A 27,830-nucleotide genomic window follows, 5' to 3' on the forward strand; every position below is an offset into this window, starting at 1 on the left:
AAGCCGCAACACAATCGATTGATAGATCATAAAAATAAAAATGCCCTGAAAATGCATGCATTGGCTGGCCACTAACAAGATTTTAAGTGGGCCCTGATCCAGACAAAGGTTGAGAACCACTGGATAAGACCATTTCAGACTGAAGAGAAGATGGTGAATGATGCACAACAAAAAACAAAAGTCTCAAATCTATATCTGTAGAATTGTGTTCCTGTGTGTAGCACAATAATCTAAGAATTAGACCTTGCATACAATGATCTACAATACAACATGCAGCATATGGTTATGAGACCATTTTAAGAAACGGATTTAGTAAAACACTATAACAGCAACATAAGAATTACTGTAAGTGTTTTATCACGTTATCACTGTATTTTTGGATGGTTAGCCTATCTTTTAATTACAGTGGGTATTGCCAAATGATTCTGATCTGTAGCTAAACAATCCAATTTAGCCATCCAGCAAGCTAACAGCTGTTTAGTTCATCTGATATTTGAAATAGAATAATTTAGAGATTGTCAATTTAAAATGTATTGAGCTTGTATAAATAATGTTCAAGTATATCATAATTATTATCGATGTGTGAAGTGGGGAATTACCAAGCTTTGTGGTGCCTGGCGCCCTAGAGTCCTTCTTAAAGGACTCTAGGCGTACCGGTGTTACTACACATTGTCTATTGTCAACATCGTCATCGGCCACATAGTTTACATAAACCTCAACCATTTTTTTCATAGACTTATACTGTACATAAAAATGTAAGTAAGATTTCAATTAAGATAGGCATAATTAGACTGGTATGGTCTTTAAATGATTACAATCATCATCAACCCAGTTTATTATAGATCAGAGTGAGTGTGAAGGGAAGAGGAGATGGCTGTGAAACAGAGAAGCACTTACACATGTCACTACAGCAACAGCGCTGATGGACTGTCAGGGGAAGAGTGTAGAGGTAAACAGAGAGTGGAATCCTATAATCAATTCCAATACATGGGCGGGTACACACACACACACACACACACACACACACACACACACACACACACACACAGCTAACTGGCTGAATTGATAGTAACAAAGTAAGGAAAACAATGGTGATGATCACCGAATGAAGCGTTCAAGCGGAATAAACTGTGCCTTGCAGATGCTTATGTTATATGTAACTCTTTGAGAGAGGGGGCTCTTGCAAAGCACAGCACAGACCAGGATCAATAATCCTGACTCCAGCACGCGCAGAGGCTTATAACAGAGGTCATTAACCCCTCCAACATATGGCTGGGCTCTGTGCTATTCAAGTGAGAAACGCATGAGAGAGGTCGGAGTGGAGGGCAGATGAAGGTGAGCAGACGCGGCGAGAGAGAGAGAAACATAGCAAGGGGTTCTGACCTCCAGTGGCTTTGCCACCACTCTGCACAGTGGGCTTTTTGCTTTAATTGATGGAAGTCTACTGACTCGAAGATAGAGCGGGCACAGCTTATTGATGACCAGGAGGCACCGCTGATAAGATACAGGAAATGGAGGTCACTCAAGATGAGGTTATGGTGATTCAGGGAAAGGGAGAAAACTAATGGCACCTACTGTATACAGTGTAAGAACTGCATGGAACAATCCTGGAAATCTGCAGAAATCTGTACCTTGTGAACTTAATCTCTAAACTACGCTTTCATAAATTTTGATATACTGTACATATTTTGTTATATTCTGTTGCTACATCCAATGAATTCCCCACCCGCCCCCAACAACAACAACTGCACAGTGAAATCCAGAGTGTTAATCTAGCTCTGAGAGTGTAACAAGCACATGTTGAAGCTCATTGTGCAATGGTCAGCCTTTCCTCATGCGCCATTGCAGTTTGTCCATGACTGTCCTGAATTTGGCCGTGTATGCCCACGGGGCTTGCTGGCCAGTGCCATGTTCATCTCAGAACTAAATTGTCAGGATTTTGCTGTGTGCAAACTCTATAACCCCTTTCCCCTTAGAAAGTAGAGCTACATGGTTGACTTACCTGACATTACCGTGTACCGTTGGACCTGTTAAATATTTATGGTAAAAAGCTATGCACATCACATGTCGGGGTTCTTGGTTAGGAAAAGGTCAGAAAAACGAATAGAATCTGAACACTCACATGTTCCAATACTGAAACACTTAAGTGTGCCAATTGTATACTTTTTTCAAATATATATTTACAGTATAAAGTCGATGTTTTTTCTTTTGAGATCTCTTATGCATTACAAAATCTTGTGCTTTAGCAGTTTAAACACACACACACACACACACACACACACACACACACACACACACACACACACACACACACACACACACACACACACACACACACACACACACACACTCACACTCACACTCACACTCACACACACACACACACACACACACACACACACACACCACACACTCAGCAGGTAGAAAACATTTCTTCCCCTCATGGTGCTTCACACTCCAAAAACAAATAATCCCTGTATTCTACTGTGTAATGTAACATGGCCTCCAAGGACATCGAGATGAATGTCACTGACGGCAGTTCAAAACATCAAGAGGTTTGTTCCCGTCAGCCATTGGTTTTCCTTGGAAATAATGGATCAGTAAGTAACTTTTGACCTTTAGAAGATTAGAAGCGTGAGACAGGAAATGACCTGCTGAAATGTCCTGAGATGATGCCTGACATCAAATGTCTGCCTCTGTCCAGACTTGTAGCAATCAAACATCAAAGAAAAACTGCTACATTAGGATTTATTTTTTAACGTTTATCCCTTGAAAGATTCATTTTCATGCATTTGAGGGGCCCATTTGTGCTGAGATATGGCAGTCAAACGTACTTAAATATGTCAGTTTATCCTAAGATCACAGGCCTCTTTACTGCAGAGTAGTACCTGGCCATCTGTAGTTTGGTTCTCCCCAAGGCTTGCATTTGTAGAGCAGAAGTACTAGAATGACTAGAGAAGTAAAGAGAGATGTAGACCTAGTAGTAATTGAGAAAAGAGAGTATAGATGCTGACTTGTCTGTGATAGTGTACTTTTTTGCTAAATGCACTGTTTCGAAAAGGTTATCATTGTGCCTAATTCTGTAATTATTAGTACTGCTACAGTGTTCGAACAAAAGCACAAAATGGCACCATGAGTAGCTGAGAAAAACAACATCAGTGGACTGCCCTCTTAGCTTAGGGAATCAAACCATTAAAGGTGTGTGCCAGTCACAAATTGTCCAGAATGGTGGACAATTGATTGATGATGTCTTTGTCTGCAGCTCCGGATCCGGCACTGGGCTCATCCATATCAATGTTCAAAACACCTCACCACCTTACAAGACTCACAGACTCCACTGATCCTGCTGATACGCTCACACACAGATCTCAATGGCTGTGGCCATCACCATCTGGCTCTTATTCTTCTCTCGGCCTGGGGAGTGGTGCTGTCCACCAGACTCCTCCCGCTGAGATAGTGGGTCTGAGAGGACGCTGCGCTTAAGTGGTGCCGGGCGCAGGCACGATGTTCCTGGCGGGGTGGATGGATCTGTGAGTCTATGATTGATGCGTGATGAAGAGGAGGACGGACAGCTCCCCAAACACACCCCTGAGCTTGACCTCTCTCCTCTCTTTGCCCGACATGATGCTCGCCGCCGGAGCTCACTGACCAGCTCGTATTTGACGAAGCAAAAGACATCTTTGACTCCGCAGCGTTTCTCCGGCTCAGCAGACAGCAGCCTCTGGAACATGCGCAGCGCATCGTCTGTGAAGCGGCGCCACTGAGACGGGTAAGTGCCCGCAGGGCATCCAGCCTTCTGCCAGCGCCGGAACTCCTCATAGAAGGCGTCAGCCGGCAGTGCCGCCTCCCAGGGGAAGTTGCCCGTCAGCATACAGAACACCAGCACGCCGAACGCCCACACATCTAGACTAGTGGTCACTAGGAACCCCTCAGATCGGCTGGCGCGGCACACCTCCGGCGCTGTGTACGGGATAGTGCCGCTAACGCGCTTCACGCGGCAGCCCACTCGGCGGGTCATGCCGAAGTCAGCCAACTTGACGCGACGGCACTCGCGGTCAAAGAGGAGGACGTTTTCGGGCTTGACGTCCCGGTGGACCAGGCTTTTGCTGTGCATGAAGTCCAGTGCCAGCCCCAGCTGCTGCATGCAGCGCTTCACCATCTCCTCTGGCAGTCCCACCTGATAGAAATAAGAAAGAGAGAGAGCATGAGAGAGAGAGGTTTGATAAATCACAGGAAGAGAGGAGAAAAACAGGGGATGTGAAACTGCTGGAAAGTTGAGGAGACAGCAAAGAATAAATGGAGGCTTAAGTATGCAGAAATGAAAGGGACGAGAAGGGAGGATAGTACAGATTATAAATAAAGAGATGGACATGCTGTACTGTATTGGTGTAGTTGCATAGATTGAGAATCGGGTTAAGTGAGGGTGTATAGGGGGCGCCTGCTGGCCTAGCGGTCCAGGTGCATACTACATATAGGCTCTAATGCCTATATGTGTCGGCCGTTTGAATCCCAATCCCGACGAACTTTGCTGCGTGTCACTCCCCATCTCTCTCTTCCTGTTACCTGTCCATCTCCACTATCCACTATCCATCCAATATCTTAAAAGAAAGAAAAAATAATCGAGGGTACAGACGAAAGAGTGAGATGTGTACAGCAGAATGGCGAAACAAAAGGTTCTAATATTAGATTGCTCTCATTTTTAACAAACCCGCAGGAGGACCTTGAAATCAAGGCTGAACCATCCGGAACGCACTGACGAGAGCACCGCACCGCATGAAACTCTGAGCCTGAAACAAGGCTCCAGTCCCCTGGAGAGCTTGTTAAACTGCAGCACACCGAATATGGCGGTGGATTGGATGGAGTGGCTCTGGCTGAGGATGGACGGTGACTGGTGGAAGGGAGGAAGAAGAACAGGGGGCATGCATGATGGAGCTACCTGGGGGGGAATGATGTCGAACAGATCCCCAGCAGGGGCGTATTCTTGTCCAAACACGTAGCTGTCCTCAGTTTCAAAGAGCACATCCAGGATTTTGATGATGAATGGGCTGCAGCCGAGTGATCCAGTTAGACTGTACTCCCGCAGGAAACTCTTCAGCTTCGTCTTGTTCTTAGTAACAAATTTGAGGGCCATCTTGGTGCCTGAAAAGTACCGCATACACAACAAAAAGCAGACACACACACACCATTATATTTAATTATCAGGAAAAATCCTGCAGTGTATGTCAATAAACAATAATCTAATGATAATGTTGCTGACATAACAGTAGTTCTACTCAAGTTACTGAATTTGCAAGCAATCTGTTATCTGATGCAGCAAATGTTAGGGGGAGATCCTGCTACAAGTTTATGTCAGCTGTTATGTTCATTCACTTGTGCTCACTCACGCGTAAGTACACACACGCACACACGCACACACACACACACACACACACACACACACACACACACACACACACACACACACACACACACACACACACACACACACACACACACACACACACACAGAACCAGCTGTTCACTACCACAGCTGCTGATATACAAGCTTTAGAGTGCTCACTGCTCACACAGCACGTTTAATCTTTAGTGCCCTCTCCCTCTACTAAGACTTTACAATGCACTCTTTATAGGGCACTTCAACCTGAGCTAGCACTCTGGCAATTATACTCTTACAAACATTCCCAAAGTAAACCAAAAGATCCAAACATAGACATTTTTATTTTACTGCACCGAAGAAAAAAAAAAGTTCTCTCTGCAGAGCCTTGAGATGGGAGTTATTTCAATATTATGAGCAATTCGATGTGTCTATTCTGATAGTATTGTAATTAAAATAGAAATAAAATAAAATGAAAAATCTTTATTTATTCAGCCAACCATGTAAGAACAGAATAGGCCACACTGTACAAAAAAAGCCCTTTCAAAAGACATGAAAACATGGAATGAATACATTGAAGGAGACTGCTCTCTCTCCTCATCTGACCCATGCCCACTTCACCCATGCACCTCACCCTGTGTGCGATGCGCCACCAGATCCACCTTGCCATAGGTGCCTTTGCCCAGCTCGCGGATGTGCTCATAGTGTTTGGCTACGTCTGCTGCTGACAGGGTAGTGATGGCCAAGGCCTGCATGTCCTCCACAGGCACCCCTTCACAGTAGGCCGTCTTAGATGTAGGCGATCCAAGTCCGCCACTGGCCACGCGACCCGGCCCTGATGGCGATAGCGACAGGCTCGTCTTGACGCTATGGGGCACGCTGAGAGACGGGAGAGGCACAGGATGTACAACAAAGAGGAACCTTTATTAGAATGACATATTTTTTTAAAAAGAGTTAAATTAGTAGTTTTAATGCGTGCGTGCATATGTGTCCATGTTAGGTGATGGTCAGGGCTTGTATGTTGCACAAGTGAGTGTGCGCATGTGTGTTTGTGTATGTGTGTGCAACTTGTGTTTACAGTGTGAGTGTCCAAATGAGAGTATATCCTACAGGGAGACTTGGGCACAGACTACACCTGTTATAGCGCCATTGTACGGTGGGGGGGGGGGTCTTTGTCGCTGCACTAGAGTCCTATGGGCTGGGGCAGGGTCTGTCAGTAGGGGGTGTTGAAGAACAGGAGTAGTAGGAGATGGGGGCTCTTCTCTAGCAGGTGAGCAAGTAGGGTACCGTGGGAATACAGAAGTGTGTAAAAGTGGGGGAAAGGCAACAAATGAAACTTATTGGCTGTAATAAAAAAGGAAGATAAAAGAAAAAGAAAAGGTCCTGCATTTTAAAACAAAATGTATTACTGTGGATGTAGTCTTAAGTTAACCATTCTTCAACAGATGTTAATTTCCATGCGATCAATGCAGGGACGGGATCAACAGGGACTTGGCTTGTGTTCTTCTTGGTAAATGTATTGAACTTCCTGTCCCTCGACATGGTTTTCACCAGAGCTCCCAGACACTGCTCCCTGCATGGCTAGCTTCAGACATCAACACTTTCTGGCAGAGCACTATTGGAAAATCAATAACGGTAGGAAGTTTGACAAATGGAAAAAGCTGACAGAGTCGAGGTGTGTACCTGCTGGTAAAGCATATGTCACAGATTATCTGTGCGTGCTCGCTGCAAAATTGCCATACTGAAATGTACTTCTGTACAATTGACACTGTGACAGCCAGAAAAAAAAGGTATTATTTAGTTCCGCCTGCTAAACACATTTGGGCTGTACAGTAGTCGCTCTGAGCAACTTGCTGAATTAAAGAAAAATCACAGCAAAAAAGTTACTGCTGATTTTGTGATATACCCACTATTAACTAGGGCACAATGACCCAAATCGCGAGAAGAAAAAAAAAGAAAAACAAAAGGAAAGTTGCAAGCTAAGGATTGGGTCAGTCACACCAGGTGATGTTGAATGACAGTTAATTTCACTCACGAAAAGGGTTTGTTGCAATACGTACTCGCCTGCACCAAAAAGGGGCTTACTGTTAAGAAACGCTGATCTAACATACAGACGTGATGACCTCATCCACTGAGTCTGTGTCTGTCTCTACTAAACACATGCACATTATATTCACACCACAGAACACATACAAACAAAAACACACAACACATGACCAGCCCAGACAATTCTACCCTTTCTCTCCTTTCTTCAACCAGCCTTTGTTCTACTCTCCTCTTAACCAATAATGACTACTTGGTCACATTGAAACAGCAACTGCATGGCTGATTCATGAATACACAATCAGTCGTGTCTGCTCTTGTCATTTTCATTCCATAAATAGACTCACTGGTACACCGCTGCCTGTGTCACAAAATTACAATGATATTATACAAATGCCTTATAGCAGCTGAGGTGCTGTATGAAGCCATTGTTCAGACAGCCACTCGGAGTGTGTTACAAACTGGAATGCAATTTAAAGGTTTGCACATTACTCAGCTAGCTTGTGGTAAGAATATGATCAATGGCACAGCATAAATTACATGGAGGAAACTAAAATAGCATACAGAAGCTTTCTCCTTTGTGTTCTTGGCTCCAATCTTAGCAGCAAGAATAATTTAAAAAAAGCTCACTGAGAACACAACAGTGTCCTGTGCTACTGTATGCATCTTCCAAGATCATGCATTCTCCAAGACTGTATCATAATAAGACTGTTGCATAAGAGGTTATGAATATCGTAGCCTGCCCATTTTATATAGCCCACGGCAAGTCAACATAAGTGCCCATCATTATTCAGAGCCTCGTTTGTGCTCCAAGTTTGGGGATTAAACATTTAAACTTGACAGATAGACCGGGACCAGATTTCCCAAGACCACCCACCCTGCTGCCTGAACCCCCCCCTCCATCACTCAGAAATGAACAGGATGAGGCACCATTTGTTTACTGGCACTCCTCCAGCTTTGGCGGGCTGTACGTGCGCTCTGCCTCCACAGGCGTAATGCACAGCACTTTGGCACAGAGCTTAATCACATTACTCAGCTCCCAGAAAGACAAAGGCACCCCACCCCCAGAAGGAAAGAGAATACCCCCAGACGCTCATAGAAACTGATTATTCCAAAATAAAATAAAAACATGACGAGTGCTCAGGAGATCACGGTCTTCTCTGCAGTTGCAGTGACGTAAAATGGGAGCTTCTAGGTGGAAGGAACTTTGTAGGTGCGTGGATAAAGTTAGGACTCTGTGAAAAGCTTTGCGTCTGTGCAGGCTTGCGCGTGAGAAGAGAAGTGTGTGTGTGTGTGTGTGTGTGTGTGTGTGTGTGAGTGTGTGTGTGTGTGTGTGTGTGTGTGCGCGCGCGCGCGCGCGCGTGTGCGTGTGTGTGTGTGTGTGTGTGTGTTTCTGTCTGGCAGTGACGGTGTATCAGGCTGGCAGTGACATTCTATCAAAGGTCCTTTGTATTCCTATCTCTCCACAGGGAGCAGCTGGGACCCTCAGCATGCCTTGGTGGTTGTGTTCAACCAAAGCCACATGGGCATCTCCTCTCCTCTCTCCACTCCTCTGAACTAGCTAGAGTAACAAGGTAACATGGACTCAAACCCATATAAAATGAGGATTTTGAACCTGTACTACTTTCTTAATTCCCATTTGGTATTTGCTAACCAGTAATCGTTTTAAACCAACATGTACAGCGAAACAAACAAAAATTTAAATAAAGCATCTGTAACAAAAAAACAAAGCAAAACAAACTCCGGGCACTCGTAAGACTCCATGTGTACATGAGGTGGCTGCTGAAGAAGCCCGCTGACCTTTCTCCAATACACTTTTAGCTAGTGATGAGAGCAAGGAGCAGTCCTGCGATCCCATTCGCTACTGTTCCTTCCATTTCGTCTCAGTTCCCCCTCAGGGTGTGCTCTCGCCATATGCCATGTTTGGTTGGTTCCTCCTACTAACTGAACTCTGAAGGTCGGATGTTTGAATTCTATTCTTCTATTGTGCACTTGTGCACCAAGGTTGTTTTAGCCTTCCACATTTGTCACATTGTCTATCCATTGTTCTTGTTCCCTGACATGAGGACTATTAAAATTGAGTGCCTACTCAGCCCGGCTTAAAGGTTGTGCTGATAAGAGAGAGCCATCTGAACTTGCAAAAGTAATTGGAATTAAATCACCATTGCATTACCATGAGAACCATTTCCCCAGTTAATTGAATGTAGATGGAGCCTTCAAGTGGATAATTCTCATCCATCACACTGTCATATGAACCTCATATGGGGATTATGATGGTGTATAGTTTGCTTGAGATATCGACCGAGCTATTTGACCTCCCTAATGCAAAATGCATGAATAATGCAATCATGGTTGCTTCTGACATGGCATTCATCACTATACACAGACATCATGCAGATTGAATACAACATGTTGACTATTACATACTGTAGGAACAGAGAACTTCTGTAAAGGTAAAGGTCTTGGGCTGTTTGTTTCAGACTTTGATATTGTAATGCACTTTCATACATGGGCATACAGTATTATGCTTCATATGTGATGGTATTCATGTAAAGCCATGTAAACATAATATAATACAACAATATGTCAATTTTACTGCTATCTGTTAATCCCTGAAAAGAACGTCAAACAGGTATGTGTTGCGGTGGTTAGGCATGGCACATTAGAACAAAAGTGGTCGGGGTATTCAAATCTCTGACCTCAAAACCATTTGAATAGATTAGGCCTACAGCATATCATGAAATGTCTGATTTCACCAATTCAATTCAATTTGATTTGGTATGTTTAATTCATTTAAATATAGAATTGTTTATAACCGTGATTAATCACATGGTTTTTCATAGATAATCACGATTAATCGCAAATGAATACAAAAAAGAGTATCTGTTCAAAATGTACTAAAACATCCACTAAAAACCATTAACACTAAGTAATTGACCTCAAACAGGATTATGCAAAATAAAACAAAAATAAAGTGAGCAGAGGATATTGAAGCCTCCCTGTTACATTCCAATCTACTTTTAACATTTTGCTCCCTTCTGAAAGTAGCTGAAGAAATGGATGTGGTAAATGCAAGTCCTAACTAGAAAAGTGTGCTCCTCGGAGCACATCGGGTCTCCGCCAGGCCGGGTTGCCGACCCAGGCCCTGCAAACTTTGGTCATAGCAACTTGGAATGGGATCTAAAAAATCTAACTCATACATCTTGATCACATGACCCCAAAGATATTGTGTACCGATTTGTGTGAGTATTTGTAGCAGTAGAAAAAAGTGTGTTTTGAAGAACATCTGGCACAAAACAGGGCCTATAAGATGCGTCATGATCCAAGGAATCCAGGGGGAAAATATGTTGATTGTTCAAGAGTTATAGGCCAAAACGTGAAGTGGGCTGTTGTTGTAGCGCCACCATGAGGAGATTTAAAAAAATGTGCGATGGAGGTTCTTCCTTGTCTTAGAGACACTGCATTATCGGGTAGTGTAACATCTTGTACAAAAACCCTGGAAATGTAGGCATTTTCGACCACAATCTAACAAATCTACAAGTTATAAATATGTACTTTCACAGGCATAGAGAGCTGTGTCCTAAACTACGGGTACGACAAATGGCAAGAAAAGCAATTAATCACAATTAAACAAATGAATCGATTAATCATCCTTAAAATGTGGTGATCCTCTTCATCACAACAGAGGTCAAGCCCTCCCTCCTCTTCATCCTCTTTACTTTTCTCCTCTATTCATGAGAAATGTAAATAGTGGACTAATGAAATAAATAATTAGATTGCAGCGTCTGCTTTGCATCTCTCCTGCCTCTCGATGCAGAACTAATGGACTGGCTACTTTCATGGCTGTGGAGGACTCGTTATCAGTGAAGATCGACGTCCAAGACCGGTGAAGACCTGTGTCCAATTATGTGTGTCAGACATCTGGGTCAAATCAGACACAACAGCTGAACCACATTGTGATTGATATTGTCTCAATGTGTGTTCAAACATTTGAACACACACAATGCAGACATACAGTACACAATGCAGACACTGTCTGCTTGTCTTTCTGTTTCTATGTTGTCAATGGGTGCAACTACGGTTGCATCAGTCGATTTTTGTTGATTTATGGAAAAAATTTGTACGGGAAAAAAATTAAACCCTGTAAAATAATCAATAGAATAATCGTTAAGAAAATAACATCTGCACACCTGCGGTTATGAGTCAAGAGTAGAAACAAGCAACTTTATTAGTCTGTATTTGACTTACTTAGAAATAAACTCAGAGTTAAATTAACTCTGAGGATTTTACTGTGTGCCAGGCTCAGTGGAAAGCCAGTCGGGGTCTCCTCACACAAGCCAGTTGCATTTGCCTCAGCAGTCACCCGCTCAGGTGTAAATAACTGAGTCATCCACCTTTAAGCCACTGAATATCACATAAGAAGAGCAAGAACAACAAGGAGGAGGAGGAGGAGAAGAAGAAGAACAACAACAACAACAACAAAAAGAAGAGGGGAATGAGGAGAGAGCTAGTGAACTCGCAGCCACACACTTTGGCAAATCATCCTCCCTCCAGTCCATCCCAGCACTCCATCTTAGCAAGACCTCCTGCTAGGGCTGTGGATGCTGTGTGACCACGCGACACCCAGCCCCCCAGACACCCCACCCACCCTGGTTTGTCTTGCTTTTCCTCTCCTTAGACTCCCATCAACTCTTTCTCTTTGTTAAACACCCTGCAAAAATGCCACCTGCTGAAATATCCATCTCTCGCTCTCTCTCTCTCTCTCTCTCTCTCTCTCTCTCACACACACACACACACACACACACACACACACACACACACACACACACACACACACACACACACACACACACACACACACACACACACACACACACACACACACACACACACACACACACACACACACACACACACACACACACACACACACACACACACACACACACACACACACACACACACACCAGCCAGGCAGGCAGTCACCCCTGCCTGGACAAACCAGCAGATGTGAAGCTATAGCCCAAGGTTAAACAACCACGGAGGATTCAAAGACAGTCTGAGAATAGAGTTTTGTTGCTACATTACCGGGACACTGGACCATGTTTACCACAATATAAAATGAAGCTACTGCAAAACCGCTAAAGGAAAATAGAGACATAACTGTAGTATCTGTCATCATACTGGTTACCAGACCCTGTCTCACAACTTCAAATTGTTAAAGAGCTGGTACTGTAAACAATTCCTCTCGGGGACTGTGCCAAAGGTTGATGATGATAATAATTATCATTATCATTATGGTCAGAGTGATCATGTAATTTGTCGCAATGGAACATAAATACGCTAAGCTGCCCTGGGAACATGATGTACCCCCACCCCCATCAGCAGGCTTCTAATTGGGAATATTCATGAGAGGACATGAACAGAAAGAGAAAGACTTGGAGACATCTGACAATAACCAAAACATCCCTCCTTAATTAAGTCACGCAGACAGCACAGGAGGCTGGCTTCCTTGTTAACTACATGGGGGATGTTGAATGATGGCAAAGCACTATTAAGGGGGATCGCTGTAACTGATGCAAACTATGATATATGACCATGGTTACGGGATCCTCTACTACCCTGTTCATACAGCATAGCCGCTGACTGGAGCAGAATACCCTGATGTTGAATGTTAAGAATGCTGAGCCCAGGGCTGCAATCCAATCCACTCGGCTTCAACCCCATCCGTTACTCCGCTCCCCATCTCTCTGTCTCGTTCTCTCTTGCGCTCCCTTTCTTTCTCTGAGTATCTGTCTCTCTCAACCCGTGTTGTGAAGCATTGCTTCACCTGCCATTAAGTATGTAATCCTGCAAAACAGCCACCAGCCCTATGTGTCATCGCTTAATTTCTTTGTTGATTGTTGCATTTTCGTGCATGTCTGCATGAGCATGTGTGTGTGTGCGTGTGACGACCCAAGTGCCCTGCGCTGCCAAGCAAACACAGCACTGTTCACACTATTACTGTATAATGTTAACAGGATAGCAAGCCTACAACATAAAATTGCAGAGTTATTAATTATGTAGTGTGTCTCTTTTCTGGCATCTGGGTGAAACAAGATGCCTTCTGTAATGTAGGACAAACAGCCTAAAATAGCAGCAGTGGCTTTTGTATGAAGCAGACTATACACTAACTTTGTTCAATGAGGTATAATATCTGGCATGTGTAATAAAGGCAAGATAACTTTGATGAGAAATTTCACTTGTATTTTGGATGCTCTGGAAAAAAACATGTACATGCTGTTGTTGTAAAGGTCACAGTCATCACTTCTAGTTCTTTTGGAGCAATAAAATGTTTTCTAACCAAAAGGAAATCCATCTGTGCAGACTATCATCATCTTTCATTTAGAGTCCATTACCAGGCAGCCACCCAGCTTTTCTGACTGCTTTCATAGGGTTACCTCAATATCTAGAGCTACATATTTAAATGCATTAGTGAGTGCTGAGTGCCCTCTCTGTTAATCTAAAGGCCTACATACTGAATTACAATTACTACATTACCACCTACTGTATATGGATAATGAACCTGCAAAGCATGTCCACATTATTTCCTAGTTTAACCTTCCACATGACAGAATTAACAATTTATCTGTATTGGCAAATAAAGTGAATAGTGATGGTAAAGGTTGATAGTTAACTATCAACATTTTAGCTTAAAATACCAAAGAACATACAGTAGCATTTACTTGACTGTAGGTTGCGTTTTATACTGGAATACATTCTCTCTTTAAAAGAGAGAATGTAAAAGAGAGTCTATTGACTTATTCATTAAATATTAGGCATATAGGCTACATTCACTTGTTATAATCCCCCTCCTTTTCCCCTCTACACCAAATCTCTTTGCCGAAAATAGCCCATCTACAAGCTCACAGCTACATGAAGTTGCAAGCTTGTAGATCGGCTTTTTTTCACCAAATGTTCACCCCAAGAATGGGGACGCTAGGGTTCATGTGGTTAGAAAGCTGGGCTCAAAGTTCAGGCATGGAAAGTGTGATTGCCCCAGTCTAGCCAAATAAAAACATTATGCTAAATTCAGGACAGGATAATTTATGGAAGTGAATGCATTTATAATTTGCAGCAAATGGCGCTACATTTCGTGTGTAGTGTAGCTGACCCACAACCCCTCCTATATTGATTTGGCTCAAAACAAAGTGTGTAATTTTGGGCTTTTTTCAAGGTCAACATGGAATAGGCCAGTGGTTCTCAACCAGTGGTCCGGGCATCACCAGTGGTCCTTGAGGGGGTTTCAGGTGGTCCCCAGCTAAATGATGGAGAGTTGGTGGTTTCATTTTACGCTCTCAAGAGTTAAATTATTGTTAAACATCAGCATTACTTAAATGACAAGAAGTCTACACAATTAGAGAATGTAGAAGAATAGTTATTTTGATCAACGTTTGCCTGTCATCTCTTCTATTGGTACCTATGTTGTATATGACCTAGTTTTAGAGGACCAGGGCAGTCATCCTTCTCTGAGGGTGTCATCACTCACCTGCTGGCGACCTGCCTCTCTCCTCCATGGTCCTGCATCCGAGCGGCGCGCAGGTCACTTGCGCTCTGCTCGCCACCAACTGATCCACTGGTACTGTGTCTGCAGACGATGGGCGGTTGTTGTTTTCAAAATATTCGTTTTTTACAGCGTTACGCATACAGGGTATAATAATGCGTGAATTGATCTGAAATGACTGTAGGTTTTTAGGAATATGAGCGGCAGAAAACAAGATCACGTTGGCTTCAGTGTTGTCTTTCTGTCCGTGATGGCTAATCTTAAAAGGCACATGTCTTTGTTTTGTTTGTCTCTACGGTGCTGCTTCTAGTGCCGTATATCCGTGCGTAAAGGCGCGCTTCTGACTGATGCTCCCTAGTCGTTGGCTAGTAAACGAAATGCCTCTTCAGAATCATCAACTCACTCGTGCGGGATGGATGGCCGTGAACCCAAGGCAATGAATGAGGTTCCCCGATTATTCTCCACATGACCCAAATTCAGCAGCGCGTAGTGAAAGGGATTTCCATTCATAATAACCATTGCACTCTCCCGCTTGCGTGGACACAACTACACTAGTTCTAGTCCTTTCAAATCCGTGGAGCATCCTTAATTGTGTCGCCACATTGCAATCTGTCTGTTTTTGTCCCTTAATACTCCAGCGGGACTCTGGTAGTGTTTGACTCTTGCTTTTTTCAACCGTTACCTCCTCTCTTGGCGCTAACCAGTCAGTTCAGTTGGTTCGTTGTGAGCTTGCCTCATAGTCACCACCTTCTGGCAATGAGATGGTTTCACATGCAGGCCTACTGGGTCCTAGTGCCTATAGGCTCCCCCTCCCCAAGCACACTCTAAAAAAGGCCATTAAAACGTTTGCTTTTATTTCCTTTGATGGAATGAAACACGCGCGTGCTTGTCTGTGTGTGTGTGTGTGTGTGTGTGTGTGTGTGTGTGTGTGTGTGTGTGTGTGTGTGTGTGTGTGTGTGTGTGTGTGTGTGTGTGTGTGTGTGTGTGTGTGTGTGTGTGTGTGTGTGTGTGTGTGTGTGTGTGCGCGTGCGTGCGTGCGTCTGTCTGTCTGTCTGTCTGTCTGTCTGTCTGTCTGTGAACAGCTAATATCAGGCACTGGGACAGATGAAGAATCTCAGGGGTAGAAACCTCCCTGCACTGGACATTAAGATATCCATGTTGATTATTCATCGATTGTAGATCGATGAACCATCTTCAGCGGTTCAGCACCACTGTTGATGGACAGCGACAGTCCAACACAGCTAAAAATCTTGCCAAATACAAATTTATCTTCAAACTCTGAACATTAAAAGATAAAGCCTACAACAAGAACATTACACGGCATATTCAAAGATAAAGTTGTGTGTGTGTGTGGGGGGGGCAGTTGCGCAAAATTGATAACACATTGAACACAAGCTCAGATGATTCCAGGTGGAGATAGAGAGAGGCAGTACAGAAGAAGAGATGGCGGGAGGGAGAGAGAGGAGAGACATAGTAGTAGTTTTCTTTTTTTGCGTGAGCTGACCCGCCCCGCCCGCAAGCAAGTCTTTCTTTCTCCACCCGGTTCTCCTCTGCCTCAGCAAGAGGCAAGGCACCAGTCAGTCCATGGCTGAAGTCCATCTTGTAGCCCCCTACCAGCTGCACCCAGTACACCACATCCAACAGTTTTCCCAGCACTACATGGCCCTGTCCACTGCAGAGTTTTGGTGACACCCCCTTTTTCTGAGAGAGGGCATACCCGCACCACTGCTCCCTGGGTAAGTTTGTGTGTCGCTCACAACCTCTCTTGCAGCTGTGCGAATTAATCCAACCCTAACTGCCCTCTTAGTTCTGGCTCAGATGGCAGTCCAAACAAGAGGTCTACTGGGGTTCGCAGTACCCTACAGAAAATAAGAGCTGCTGGGGTGCACTATGCTAACTCCTGTACTGTGGTCCGGTATGACCACAGGACCGGGGGCAGGTGGACGCCTCAGTCCTTCTGCAGTGAGGATGGCTAGCTCAGTAGCCGGGGTGCGGTCGAAACGCTCGACCAGCCAGTCACTCTGGGTGTGTAGGGGAGTCACCGTCTTCTGCCACAGGAGGTGACATTTTTCTGGGTGGAGGTGGCAGCCTGCCTGGCAAATATCTTGGAACATCTCCCAAAGGCTGGCAAGAGCTCCCTCACAGTCAACTGCTTGAGCGGGGAGGTTGTCAATGTAGACCACATGGCAGCTTCAACAGACTGTTGCAGAGGCATAACACAGAATTGAGGAAAGGAAGTCTGCATACTATTAGCTCCCAGTAGAAAACAATCATTAAATAAGTATGACAACGTTTCGACCGCTATGGGTCTTCATCAGGTCTCAATTTATATATCTCTATTTATAACACAGAATTGCTTGTCCAATGGAGAACGTGCTGTAACTGTCGTCGCGGGCTAGCTCCACCAGCCAATACCCAGTATGAAGGTCCAGCTGGGGCCTGCAATGTGGTCACGGGTGTCATCGATATGGAGCACCACATTCGAGTTCTTGTGCGCTTAGGCTTTCATCTGCCAAGTAGTCCACAAAGAAACACCAGGTGTTGTCTTTCTTTTATAGACCAGGAAGAGTGGGCTGTTGGAGGGTTCAGTAATACCCACCTGTGCCATCTCTGGTACCTTCAGCTCTTCTGCTGCTCTTTTTGCTAGGGGGAGTCACCGTGGGTGAAGGCGAATGGGGCGAGACTCCCCAGTGTTCATTTTGTGCTGGACCCAAATGAGGGTGCGGGAGAGGTTGCTCCATTGAAAGAGCTCCCCCACAGCTGCCCGGGTCTTCTCGGCTGTTTTCGGCTGTTCAATGCCCGCAAAAATCGCCATCGCTCTCTGGATAGCTGGCTGAGCAGTGTCTTGGCTGGCTGCTGTCGTGGGTGGCCGTGCCTGCCATGCCTGAAGTGGAATGTTGAAATTATTAGCTCTGTTGCTATGACGACGCAAAAGGGCTGTTGTCACTGAGCCCATATGAAGGTGGGCCCGCAGGAGGTCTACCACACCTCCCCATTGTTTTAGTAGATCCAGGCCAATAATGCATTTGTCTTGGATATCCACCAGACAGAACTTGTGGTGTAGCTTTTGTAGGCTCTGGAGCAAGACCGTTACAGGTGATGTAGTCTCTCGCGCCAGACTGTTGGTTCACACAATTTTCAAATGCTTCCGTCTAAAAAGCCCCCCACTTACGTTTTGTCTTTGCAGTCAATACATTTTTCTGTCTCCTGGCTCATTTCCTCCACTTTCTGCTTGTCAGGCTGGAGCTGACCTGGTTGAAAACCTGTAGCATTGGTTTCTTGTAGGGAATCATCCTTAAGCATGCAGATATGCTCTTGGAGAAAATCGGGACAGAGTCCTTGAACAAAGGCTTGTAGTGCCAATTCCTCCAGGAATGCCCGTAATGCTCGTCCTTCCAATGCCAATGCAATGTGCTTAGCTGTTTCATAGTCAGACCAGCCATTGAATCACGCCATCCATTTCAAGTAGTCGCTGATGGCCAGTGTGGTTCCTTGGTCTTGCTGGTGGTAATGGCATCACCATGGTGGCATCTTGGCATCTTGTCGGTGAGAGAGAAGCCAGCATCTTCCGAATAATCTGGCACCAGTACCACCACTCAGTGGCAAGTGTCTACTTGCTGGCATCAGACTCGCTCTTTCTCTGGTGGGCAGCGGTGATTTCCTCGCTCGTCAAGATCCATTCTTCTATCTTATTCAGCTCTGTCATCCCACTTCTGTCACCAATGTAATTAATTGCGGGGTCTTTCTACGAAGGAGTTGCCACAACTTTTTACCGGAACACCTTTATGTGTAGCACCAAGCACAAACCAACTCCATGTAACTCAACCATGAAGTGCCCGAATGAGAGGCATACTCTGTAGATATCTCTATGTCTAGGTGTAGAAACAAATAGCAACACAACACATAAATGATCCCCCAACACATTCCCTTAGCCAACAGAAACTTAATTACACAACAAGAAAATAATACACAAAAGCTGGTGTGTGCCCCTTCCCAGGCATGCTGGGAAGTCCCTCCTCTGTCCAGTGCACACCCTGGGATGTGACAATATTATATTATACTTAAACCTACATGTTTGACAACAGGCAACTTGCCAAATATCTTTGCCACCCAGATTGGACTGAGGGATTAGTATCCATCAAAATAATTGAAATAAACCTTAGCACATCATTCCGAGTAATCATATTTTTGTTTAATCAGAAATGAACAGACATTATATTCTGATCATTTCTGTTTCATGGCTATTTGGCTAAGCAGTACCACAGGACCACATTGGAAACTAATGTTTTATTACGCTTTCATGTGTTTATCCTGGGTTTAAGTTACATTGTGATTAGTTACTTATATTTCTTTTACCAAAATCAAATCAAATCAAATCAAATCATCAGCCTAATTTATACCTAGTTGTAGACGGTATCACTGTTTAAAAATCAGACATCCCTTTCACTATCTCTCTCATACAGTTTTATAATACCTAACCAAAATACAATATGCACTCTCCTTTCCTTTATAATAAATAACATACAACATCATTCCCTGTAGGTGTTTTTTGTTGTATTTTCTTTTCTTTTTTTCCCTCCTTTTTATTATTAATTAATTAATTAATTAATTAATTAATTAATTTATTATTATTATTATTATTATTATTATTATTATTATTATTATTATTATTATTATTATTATTATTATTATTATTATTATTATTATCACCTATTAAGAGATGGAGTATATTGAACAAGGAGAGGTCGGATATGTCACATTTTGCAACGTTAACTGCACTTGGAGGCAAACTGGAGCCGTGGAAATTAGGCTGTTATAAATCATATTGAAGGTCAAGTACCAAGGGCTGACAGCAGAGTAGCAGGGGTCAAATATGCCATAGGGACGCATCTGGAGCTGTGAACAAATAGAGCAGTGCCACGTCTCTGCTCCGCTTCTCCCCTCCTATCTCCTTTCAACAGCCTTTAATGTCTGTCCTAGTTTCTTACTTTTTAATGTGTTACCTCAAGTCTTCCACCCTTGTCCATGGCATGGCCTTGTTTCTCCTCGCTTCTCAAACCTCCACTCAGTATAAAGTGGAGATTTGTATCTCTTGTGTCCTAAAACGTGTGAATGCTGTTTAGACTGTCCATCATCTGACTTTAAAGACTTTACAGTATACCCATGAGATTTTCGTTACTTCCAATATGGTTATCCGAAGCTTGAAAAAAGTACTTTTTACACAATCCACCACAGTCCACATGCTTCTTCTTCTTTTAATAAAAACATACAGCAACCAATCAAGACATCAAACAAAGCACACACAAAAAACAAATACACCCATGGGATACTCAAGGTTCCTGTTGTTAATCTAAATTCTCCTCCTCCCCATCTCTATGTTTATTCTATTGGAGTAGGAGTTCACCCATACTAAAACCACAAAGCCAAAAACAGCTTAGGTAAACATAACAGTTTAGAAACTATAGGGGGAGACTTCATTTGGAGAGCATAGATGAATCTGTGAATGCAAGAAAAATGGGCCCTTTTGCAAAGTGGGCTTCAGGAGAAATGGGTTTATTTGTCTTACAGGTGCAATAAAGAGAGAGAACTCATACAGGATGTATGCGACTGTTGGAGACAAACTAAATAAGTCGCTGAGAGGATGAGATGGGCCTCTTGTCTATTGTCTGACGTGTTAACAAAAGAAGCACGATAAGATCCAAAGAACGACGCGTTTAAGGGTTTTATTAAAGAAAAATAAACAACTTAGTTTAATGGTGCCTTTATATAGCTCCTTTATCTAAGGCACATTACAACAGTGGAGGAAACCATGCAAGGCACTAGTCTGCTCATCAGAAGTAATTAGGGGTTCAGTGTCTCAAACGACACTTTGACACTAACTCTGAGGGAGCCCAGGAATGAACCGCTAACCTTCCGGTTGTCAAGCGGCCGCTCTACCTCCTGAGCCACTGCCGCTTTATTTGTTAATCCGCTTATAACTACATCACAGCGATCAAAACAATAAAGCTGTCCCACACACACACTCTCTCTCTCTGTTATCAGCAGGTGTATACGACGTGCTTCACTTAAGAAAATGATGTGCATGTGACCAAATTATTCATGATCACCAGTGATTGCCATTTGCCATTTTGCCATTTTGCCATTGTTTTTTTAATCTTATTTATTGGTTGTGTATTTTGTCATTTGGTATGTGATATGGACCTTGAGTCTGAAACAAAGATTGAATTGAATTGAATTGTGCATAAACAAACAACATAACCAAAAACATAAACATGGTTGCAATATAACAATTCATGGCTCCTGCACAGGATACAGGATAAACATTTGAAATTGGAAGTGATGACAAAAAGAAATGAGCAGACAAAATTGGAACTGGAACACTATCAAATTTAAGCTGATACTCTCTCCTGATTGGATGAAATACAGACCGCTGTTATTGAACAAACACTCTATAGCAATGATTACTATCTGAATATAGAGCTTTAACTTTTTCACAAAAACTTTTTGTTACACTAGCACTAACTGATTATTTTATTAAGTAAGTAATCCTTAAGTATAATAACTGTAGCCTGTATGTTTCTCAATAAAATGTACAATATATTTAACCTTAAACACTATGCTGTTTCAGGTAATGGGCCTAGTTCTCAAACTCTCAGGTAGGAAGAGTTTGATGCACTTTGTTGAAAATATGCCATAGGCCTACACCAAAAATGTGATAATGCTTGGATGATTATGAATTCATGTCACACGTACTGGAAGGTAGAAGGTTACAATTTAATTCGCAGACCAAGGAGATGAACATGACAGGGGGCCATCACAGGGGCCATCACAGAGTGGTATACGGGACTAGCTCCTCCCAGGACCTGCGTGGTGAACTTCCCTCCCAGCCCTGTAAGATGCATTATGATAACAGGTGTTTGAGCAGAGCAAAAAGGATTCTGATGGACAAATATCTTCCAAGTAATTAGCTGTTTGTGCCAATGCGGTCAGGCCCCCCGAGGCTGTCAGAGGCCTGAACAAGGACACAAAGTACTGTCTTCAATCTGTAAACACCCCTTTTTGCTCACAAGTAGAGCATACACTGTCATTCTCCTTTTTGGGGACTTACTACTTTGTAGTTTGCACATATTGTACTTGCACTGTATGCCCTACTTTTGCTGCATAAAGTTGCTGTCGGGCAGATATCCTCTTAACTCCATATTTAAACTTCTTATGTTTTTTTGTTAAATTAGGCGTTCCACTTCGTCATACTACGTACAGTGTCACACAAAAGTAGCATTACAAGCTACGTATGAGCTTGTAGATTATAATTACCTTGTTTTATTGTTATTGTGAATGATTGATAGCACGGTCCATGGCATGCCACACCAACATTTCACTTCTTCTAGGCCAGTGGTTCTCAGACATTTTCAAATAGGACCCTCAAATTGATTAAGCTGTGGTGTGGACCCTGTCCCCCATTTTGAACCAGGGACCCCCATAAGAGAATTCTGTTTGTTTTTTTCCTGTTTGATCGGATTTAGTACATCATTCTAACTGTCTGGGACGTGGGAAAATAACAGTGGAGAGAGTGAAATATCTGAAATTAAACAGTTTATTGTTTTTGCTAGGGACCCCCTGGAACCCTCCCAAGGGCCCCTGGGGGTCCCCGGACCCCTCTTTGAGAACCACTGTTGTAGGCTACCTCATTGAGTGACAACGATGATGCTCTCTTTTTATTCTTTTTTTCCCTCTTTTGTGCTCTGTCTTTCTTTTCTTTAAATCTTTTTACGATTTTATCATCTTATTGTTGATGTAATTATCTATGCTGCTGCTTTGTCTGAAGGAAGCCAAACAAAAAATATGTTTTACTCTTATGTAGGCTACCTGTTACACAAGATGTAACAATAAAGTACAACCTTGAACCTTGACAAATAAACCCTCTTCAATCCTTACACTATTTTTTCAGTTTTTAGTTTTTGTAATTAATAGGCCTACAAGCAAATAATATAGGCCAATACATAATATGAACACAGAAATGTGCCTGTATTTCTGTGAAATAGCCTTGACTTGGATTATGTCATGATGATGACTACTATAGTGAGGTTTTTGCACAACAGCTAGGTCGATTAGGGTTTGTTTCAGGTGGAACTGCATTTCCCAGAATGCAAAAGACAGAGGCTCTGGCTCTGCTCAATGTGATTGGTCAAATTACTCAAGTATGGGTAACTGCAGCGTATGATGACGCCAAAAACATGCGCACTATACGATACATAACCTTGTGCATTTGAGCTGTCTTGTCCCTGTCGTGCTACAAAATAACCATTCCAATGATATTTTTTAGCTAACATTAGTCGGAAATAATGAGCAAATACATTTTCCCAGTTTCTGTTTTTGGATCAGTGCTTGGGGGCGCTGTTTTATTGAAGTGAGTAAGCGAAGGTCTCTGGAGATAGTTGGTACCTATTACCTAAACATTTGACTGGTGGCTGCTTCATACTTTACCCCTTTGATTAGACTGATTGAAAGTATGTAGGCTGTGTTACTGTGTTACAGCATGCCTACGATTCATATGATCTCACTTGCAATTGTGTAAAGTATATTTACTCAAGTACTGTACTTAAGTACATTTTTTAGGTATTTTTACATTCTTGAGTATTTACTAATTTCTATACTTATACTCCACTACATCTCAGAGGAAATTATTGTACTTTTACTCCACTACAATTACACGAAAACTTGATTTACTTTGTAGATTTTGATTATTATTACAAAACACACTTAATAGCAGATCTTATAGATTAGATATTTTCAACAAAAAATAATTATACATTTTGAACTTGTGAAATGGGACATTCTGCACAATGAGTACTTTACATTTTGGTGCTTTAAGTATATTTTGATGCCGATACTTTTGTACTTTTACTCAAGTACATGTTGAATACAGGACTTATACTTGTAACGGAGTATATCTACATTGCAGTATTGATGCTTTTACTTAAGTTAAACATGTGAGTACTTCTTCCATCACTGCTAACTTGACGTTATGTATTTCTTATAGGAACCATGTCACTGGAGGTACTTGTCCCAGCAAGTCTTCTATTAAAGGCAAGACTGTGGTCATAACAGGGGCCAACACAGGCATTGGAAAAGAGACAGCCAGAGAGCTGGCACGCAGAGGTATGGAAATATGTTAATGTCATCATATACCAGGGGTCTTCAACAGGGGGTCCGGGACCCCTAGGAGGTCCTCACAGTAAAAGCAAAGCAAAGCAAAGCAAAGCAAAGTTTGTTGTTTACCCAGGGTGTCGGACTAAGCACGAAGCTTGTTTCCAGCCGGACCCTGCATGGAAGCCTTGCTCAAGGGCTATTCAGCGGTGATTCATGATTGATGTGATGAATTGGGGAATCGAACTAGGGACCTTCCGGTATCAAGGCCGCCCCTCTAACCACTAGGCCACCACTACCACACAGTTACTACAGGGGGGCTGCCAAATCTTTGTGTGATAGGAACTTTTTTTAATGTTTTATTGTATTTATTAATCTCTTGAAGCATCCTTTTTCTGGGGGGACCATTTGCCAAAAATAGCAGATCTACAAGCTCACAAACGCATCGCACTGCGATGCGTTGTGAGCTTGTAGAAGATTTATGTGGTTAAATGTCTGAAAATTCACATCAACGTGAATCCATCACCGATGATAGGGCTTTCAAGCAAGCATATAAAGCAAGTATATGAAGCTATCTATGAAATCTATGAAAAGGTTTAATCTGCAACAATATGTAGTGGGGGTCCCCCCTGCATCTCTCTCTCAGCTAAGGGGTCCTTGGCCTGAAAAACTTTGAAGGCCCCTGATCTATACTTTACATTAGTTAAGACCATTTTCCAAATTCTTACAGTTTTTTACAATTGAGAAAAGACACCCAATTTAACATTGAAGTGCCGACAATGTTTAGGTGCCCATATTATTACTCTTCCGGTTACCGATATCATCATAAGCGAGGATCAGGTTTTATGATCATCTTTAAAACACAAACATGTTTGTATGATTTCCTCACTCTAACTAACACACCTGATTGCTATTGTCACACCAACAGGAGGTCGGATCATTATGGGATGTCGGGACATGGAGAAATGTGAAGCTGCAGCCAAAGAGATACGCGGAAAAACCCTGAACCCCCACGTATATGCTTGTCACATTGATCTGGCTTCCATGAAATCTATTCGTCAGTTTGCAGAGCGAGTCAATCAAGGTGAAGATAGAGGCCTGTCACAATTATTACATAATCGTCCAATCACAATTATTTGAGATAATCTCAATTATTTTGCATTATCGTTTAGATGTTGAAACATTTTCATACATTTTCAAATATTTTTTGAAAGTATAAAATTATTAATTATGGCTTATTTTGCCTTTAGTATATTATTTATTTTGATTATTGGTACCGGTCATTTCTGCGTATATTTAAGTTATTTGTCATAGCTACCCTGTGCATTTTTTGTTTACAAAGCCTAAAAGCCAAACAGAAATTCAATTTTTATTTGTATGTTCAATGCCAAAAAACAAATCGCAATTATGTATTTGACAATTAATTGTCAAGTAAAATTTCATGATCGTGACAGCCCTTGATGAAGAACACTGTGGAACCACACGGAGAACATGCTGCATGCATTGATCACATGCCCTCAGAAACAGCTTTTTACTCATTTATTTGTTTATTTTTCTTATTGTATTGCAGAAGAGCAGCGGGTGGATATACTTATAAACAATGCAGGGGTGATGCGATGTCCCGCATGGAAAACAGAGGACGGTTTTGACTTGCAGTTCGGTGTGAACCATTTAGGTATGCTCTCCGAAATTATGAGTCATGAACCAAAGAGGAAGAACTCCAGTGTACAAATGTTACCAAAATTGACCTGTTAAGGGTCCATTTTGGGTCCATTTGTACATTCTCAGAGTTACAAATGGAAAAATGTAGTTTACTGTGTGTAGACACTTTGATAAATAAAATGAATAGAATAATGAATTCAACTTTGATAAATTAATTGAGTGTGACTTATTCAGCACCAGCCTTACTGATGGAATGAATCTCTTTGGATGAAATATATTTGTTAATTTTGTTTATTATCAAGAATTAAGCACAGTTTATTCTGTTTTGTGAACAATGGCTATTTAATTTTCCTTGAAACAAAATTTCATATTTGTGTTAAGTATCCCTTTTTTTATATAAATGTTTTTAAAAATAAACTGACTTATATGTCCCTGACTCCCTGTCCAACACTGGAAAGTAGCCTACTACTGACATATGCAGTACTAGTAGAGTAACAGCATTTTATATGACTTTATTTCAGGACATTTTTTGTTGACAAATCTCTTGCTGGATAAGTTGAAAGACTCCGCCCCCAGTAGAGTGATCAACCTGGCCTCGCTCGCCCACATTGTTGGAGAGATTGACTTCAGCGACCTGAACTGGGAGAAGAAGAAGTTTGAAACAAAGAAGGCATACTGCCAAAGCAAGCTTGCAAATGTTCTCTTCACCAGAGAGTTAGCCAAGCGGTTAGAAGGCAAGTCTAGTGACTCTCACCCATGTGGGTGTGTGCGCGTAGGAGTTTGGCCTAAAGTATATGCTCCTGTTTTATAATCGTGATTTGGAAGTCTCTTCATATATATTACTCATGGAGATGCGTGTGTGTTTGTTAATAATAGGTACTGGAGTCACTGTGAATTCCGTGCACCCTGGGGTGGTTTCCACAGATTTGGGGAGACACACTGGCCTCCATCAATCCCAGTTCTCAAGCTCGGTACTTGGTGAGTAACCTGCTTCTTCACTAGCTGTTGGGTTTTGAGGAAAATCCACATTCTCATTGCCTCTGGGCAAATTAATTGACCATATGCTGCATTAAGCCAACTACTCATTAAAACCTAATCTCATAGGACTCAATATTGAACATTGTCCCATCTGTCAGAGTAGTCATTTTACTTCCAAACCTTCCAGTGACCTTTCATTTCATTTCATTATCCTCCTCTTTAGGTCCATTTTTCTCTATACTGGTGAAAGGGCCAGAACTGGGAGCGCAGCCCAGCGTCTACCTAGCTGTTGCTGAAGAGCTTGAGGGGCTCACGGGGGGCTACTATGATGTGATGACAGAAAAAGAACCAGCACCCCAGGCCCTTGACCAGGAGGTGGCTCGGAGGTTGTGGGAAGTAAGTGCCAGACTAGTGGGTCTGGAGGAAGAGAAGGGACAGGCTAGCAAGCCCGTGTCACCACCAGATGACAGAAGTACTGCTCCACAAACACAGGCACAGAGCTTGCAGTCAACTGGACCTCCGGCTGTTACTGTTGTGGTGCAGTAGGCCTGAGCTGACAGTGAATGTAAGACCTTCAACTCTGATGTGGATATATGGCTCATCATACGAATTGACTGAATCTGTGGTGCTTGTTGTCTACATAATGACAATTGTTTGGTACTTGTTCATATGTTCCTGCATCAGGATGATTTTGTTCAAGTTTTCTTGTTCAAGTGTGATAAAATCCCTATTTGATATTGTTTTTGTCCTGGACTCAATGGGAATGCAATATGGCATTGATATTGGACACTTATTGATATTTTTAAAAAGCCATGCAATATATGTGTAATTTTATACAAGTCAAATGAATGTTATATTTACATAAAAGCTTATTACAGAGGGAGGATTGATTATGCTATCTTATCCACTCCATATCTGTAACCAATTTGAATAATTTATGTTGAACATGAACTATAATCAAACGATCAAGCAAAATTAAGTAAAATATCAAACCTGGCATCAGTCTAAAGTAAACAACATGCCATCTAAATAACTTACTTAGAATTAGTTGACAAGCAAACAGTATCTAAATAACCTAAGTGA

At 42.5% G+C, this 27,830-nt stretch overlaps 2 protein-coding genes across 2 annotated transcripts; one reads left to right on the plus strand and one right to left on the minus strand.

Moving 5' to 3' along the window:
- Nucleotides 1-3,291: 3,291 nt before the first annotated feature.
- Nucleotides 3,292-15,180, minus strand: sbk1 (SH3 domain binding kinase 1). Its single transcript, XM_084078573.1, has 4 exons — nt 14,946-15,180; nt 6,009-6,253; nt 4,937-5,139; nt 3,292-4,177 (listed from the first exon to the last, which is right to left on the minus strand). The coding sequence occupies exons 1-4, from the start codon at nt 14,981-14,983 to the stop codon at nt 3,356-3,358; spliced, it is 1,308 nt and encodes a 435-aa protein (XP_083934699.1). The 5' UTR covers nt 14,984-15,180; the 3' UTR covers nt 3,292-3,355.
- An 8,032-nt stretch (nt 15,181-23,212) lies between these two features.
- On the plus strand, nt 23,213-27,486 carry LOC311060399 (retinol dehydrogenase 13-like). The gene is made up of 7 exons (XM_084078572.1): nt 23,213-23,367; nt 24,001-24,119; nt 25,036-25,191; nt 25,678-25,782; nt 26,291-26,503; nt 26,646-26,747; nt 26,971-27,486. The coding sequence occupies exons 1-7, from the start codon at nt 23,303-23,305 to the stop codon at nt 27,291-27,293; spliced, it is 1,083 nt and encodes a 360-aa protein (XP_083934698.1). The 5' UTR covers nt 23,213-23,302; the 3' UTR covers nt 27,294-27,486.
- The last annotated feature ends 344 nt before the right edge of the window (nt 27,487-27,830 follow it).

This window comes from Gymnoscopelus microlampas (genome assembly GCF_963454915.1).
Source record: "Gymnoscopelus microlampas genome assembly, chromosome: 14".
Taxonomy (NCBI): domain Eukaryota; kingdom Metazoa; phylum Chordata; class Actinopteri; order Myctophiformes; family Myctophidae; genus Gymnoscopelus; species Gymnoscopelus microlampas.